This window comes from Sinocyclocheilus rhinocerous, unplaced genomic scaffold (genome assembly GCF_001515625.1).
Source record: "Sinocyclocheilus rhinocerous isolate Xijiao unplaced genomic scaffold, SAMN03320098_v1.1 scaffold1405, whole genome shotgun sequence".
NCBI lineage: Eukaryota > Metazoa > Chordata > Actinopteri > Cypriniformes > Cyprinidae > Sinocyclocheilus > Sinocyclocheilus rhinocerous.
The window spans coordinates 2,025,541-2,029,307 of record NW_015645543.1 but is presented as its reverse complement, the minus strand read 5'-3'; the positions used below and the strand labels follow the sequence as shown (position 1 = coordinate 2,029,307).

Genomic DNA, 3,767 nt, shown 5'->3' with positions numbered 1-3,767 from the left:
AAAGACAGCTTTCAATAGCCAAATAAAGAGGATGCATACAATTATAAGACTCAGGCAACAATACCACACCACCTGTATTTGTTAGATGGTGTGGCTGATTCTGGAATAAAACAATACATTCACTAGTGCAGCTGCTTGACTTCAGTGAGAAACACTGTGTGCAATAAATAATTGGTTGATTTTTTTGATCATGTGTGGTACATTCCCAAAACCCCAACGTTAATAGTTGTTAGACACCAAAGGTAAACTTGCCACATTATTTTAGACTCAACCCTGTCAAAACTCTGCCAGATGCTTTTAAGCTCTCATGTGCTCAAAATGTGTGTATACTTTTTATAAACTTTAATATATATATATTAAAGTTTACAATAAAATCTATTATGAAATGTTTGACAGAGTCATGAAAGGGACAAGACATACTTTTGCTGAAGGTTGACCGTCTTTGTTCTTTACCCAAAAATAGATGTTTAGTCAAGCTTCCATGCATTTTTCATCATTAATATAAAGTAGATATCTGTGTCAATGGATGCGCTCACGCCGGAGTAGTAGTTCAAAAACTCCTCTTTTGTGACCTGATGTGTGAAGACATAGCATCATCAAAGAGAACACTGCAGAAAATGACTTGTAATGATGCCATCGGGGGAAACATTGTGATTGTGAATGCTTAAAACTGCTTTAAATCTCGTTCAGTCTGTGTACTATTAATACACTGTTATGCTTGATACTGTCTGTTTTAGATAAAAAAGAATGTTTTTCAGCATCTTCATACCTTCCCATCCTTGTCATCCGGAGAGTCAAAGCTATCCAGGAATTTGCGGAATACTTGGTCTTCGGTCCACTCGCCGTTTCGGTATTTGGGGTGATGTTTGACATTGTATACTCCTCTCAGATCCTCGATTGTAATCACACCATCTCCGGTCTTATCCAGCTTTTTGAATGCCTGTAGCACCACCTCCTTTCTGGCATTAGACATGGGTGGCTGCAATCACATGAATGAAAATAACAACATGAGCACTAAACTGGCCTCGGCATGAACTGGTCTAAAGGAAACACAACACCATTTAAGTGTGTTTACCCTCAGAGTGATAAGAAACTCATCAAAATCAATTAATCCACTGCCGTCCCTGTCAAATTGTTGAAAAAGGTTCATAGCCTCTTCTTTCTCAATGAGCACACCATAATCACTCAGGCCTTTCAGGAACTCTTTCATGTCCAGTGTGCGACTGTTATCATCATCCATGATCCTAAAAGTCCTGAGAACATCAGACTGTAGTCAAATATCTGCACTTCAGTCTATATAAAGCAACACATATAATGCATACTGTACCTGCCCAGTCCCTTGATTCCTGCAGACCCTCGTGCCAAACACTGTAGCCTCAGACGCTCAATGGGGTCTGAACAATTCGCCAGCTGCTTCTTGGCACTAATTGCCATCTCTCGGTCATGCCGCGATGTACCTGCCATCCTACACCTATATCTGATCTGAAGGTGACAAGAGTGATTGTTAGGCTTTTATCTGTTTATTTGGCAACACTTACAAATAAAGGTTCTTTATTGGCATCCGTGGTTCCATAAAGAACCTTTAACATCCATGGAACCTTTCCATTGCACAAAAGGTTCTGTAAAGTAGAAAAAGCTTATTTAGAATTTTTTTGTTTTTCACTCTTTTAAAAACTGTTTACTGCAAGGTTCTTTAGGAAACCAAAAATGGTTCTACTGTATGGAATGACTACGAAACCCTCTGTTGTGTAGTTGATGCGTAATGTGTTTAAGGAAATTGTTAAATTTATATGAACATGTAATGAAAGTGTATATCATAGGTCCTTTAACTGGTTGCCATACCGTTGAAGTTTTCACCTTTTTCTTTCACTAGCTCATTTTTAAATGAAATGGTGTGACAAAATGAATTCTAAAATTACTCCGTGTAGTCTCTGAATATGAGCTCATAAAAACGGCATGCATTATAATTATCATATATTATAGTGTGTTATAGTAATTCAACTTTAATACACAGTTATTAGCTATGAGCTATGACTGAGTAATTCTAATCGTGGACTACTGACTATGGAGTAAGGAAACAACATGCTCTTAAATTGCTGTAATTCAGCAAACAGCACATGACGCCACGGTATAAAGGCTTTATTTATCCGTAATAATCTATTCGCTGTATACTCACGGTGAGAAGTGAAACAAAACGATGATTAATGTGTTGAAACCACCTGGATTTCCTTAACGCTGCTTTGCTCTTTCCTGTTTTAGCGTTCGGTGTTTCCATAGTGACGAGTTCTTGTATTGGATTGGTCATTCTCGCTTCAGGTGCTTGATTCGGCGATTAGAACGCGATGTTTGACTTTCCGCTGTTGTTCAAGTTTACTGGTTGCTGTTTAACAGCCAGACGGTGCAAAAACAACAGCGAAACAGAATTTTGAATATGAAACAAACAACTGCGAGCATGACTACTGCTGATTTCTCCATTGTTCGAGGATGTTTGTGTAAGTACCTTCACGAGACAAACACAATAGAACGTTCTTGAGAGGTAATGAGACCATAGATACAATATTAACGAACAGAAGTAAATACGATTTAATCAATCATTTATTAATAATTGCAAGATTACATATGTGTCTATTTGGAATGTACCACAATTCAAATATACAAATCAACCGATTCCAGCATTAGATTCCAGTTGGCCTTCATCAATACACTAACGTTACTTGAGGACTGACCATATCAAAAAGACTACACCTCATTGGCAACAAAATCTTCATAAATACACAGTAGATATGAATAATTATCAGCAAACAAAAAGGTATGAACCAAAAACACAAAACAAGGCCCTTCTTATTTAAACTTGAAGGGCTAAATTTGCTATGAAAATACATTAATTCAAGATGAAACCATGATGTTTAGCATTTGTGTAGAGAATAGACATACTATGTTTGTAGTGAAATATACATTACTCATAGCTGCTACTGCACTTCCTGTGAGAAACAAGCCTCAGCATATTCAGTAGAATACCATGCAAAGATATGCTTGATGACTCTGTGTACAATGAGAAGTTTATGTATTTAAAAAATGTGATTCCCTCACATCTTGCCATGCACTCACTAGCCTTGTTTTAGAAGATTGTTATGTAGTTGCTAACCAGATTCCTTCAAGACATTCATATACTGATGGTCTGTTTTCTATAAGAAAACTGTGCTTGTGATAAAGAGATGCTTATAAGTCTGGAAAACCAGCACATAAGTACTTTTGTAATCCATTTAACCTGACACAATAGAATGTGTCCTTAAAGCTATTTTAACAGCCTTGCCTATTCTGAATAAGTGACATACATGCCAGTGCAAATAAAAAATGGCCAATCAGACATCCATCCACAAGACTAGAGCTAAAATAATGTAACAAATATAACTTCATTATAAATAAGTTAGTAACAGCTGAGTAACAGCCATCTGAAACAAGCAAAGAATGTGTCCAAAAGATATAAATAACACAGTTTAAGTACCAAATTAAATGTTTGTGAAAATAAATATTAGACTTAAAGTTAATATATTTTCTTCATTCATTAAAAAAAAGTTAAAAGAACAGTTTCATGGATAGAATGTGCATACACATACATACATACATACAGTATGTGTACATACATGTGTACGTACATGTACATATATGTGTGAGTACATGTACATACATATATGTGTACATACAATATAACTGTGTGTAGAATATAAATATATACATATATGCACGCACACACACACACACACACA

At 36.1% G+C, this 3,767-nt stretch overlaps 1 protein-coding gene across 1 annotated transcript; it reads right to left on the bottom strand.

The window, feature by feature from the left end:
- Positions 1-467: 467 nt before the first annotated feature.
- On the bottom strand, positions 468-1,464 carry LOC107706465 (calcyphosin-like protein). Its single transcript, XM_016510178.1, has 4 exons — positions 1,328-1,464; positions 1,076-1,253; positions 770-979; positions 468-572 (listed from the first exon to the last, which is right to left on the bottom strand). Exons 1-4 carry the CDS (start codon positions 1,462-1,464, stop codon positions 468-470), a joined length of 630 nt encoding a protein of 209 aa, XP_016365664.1.
- Between the last annotated feature and the right edge of the window lie 2,303 nt (positions 1,465-3,767).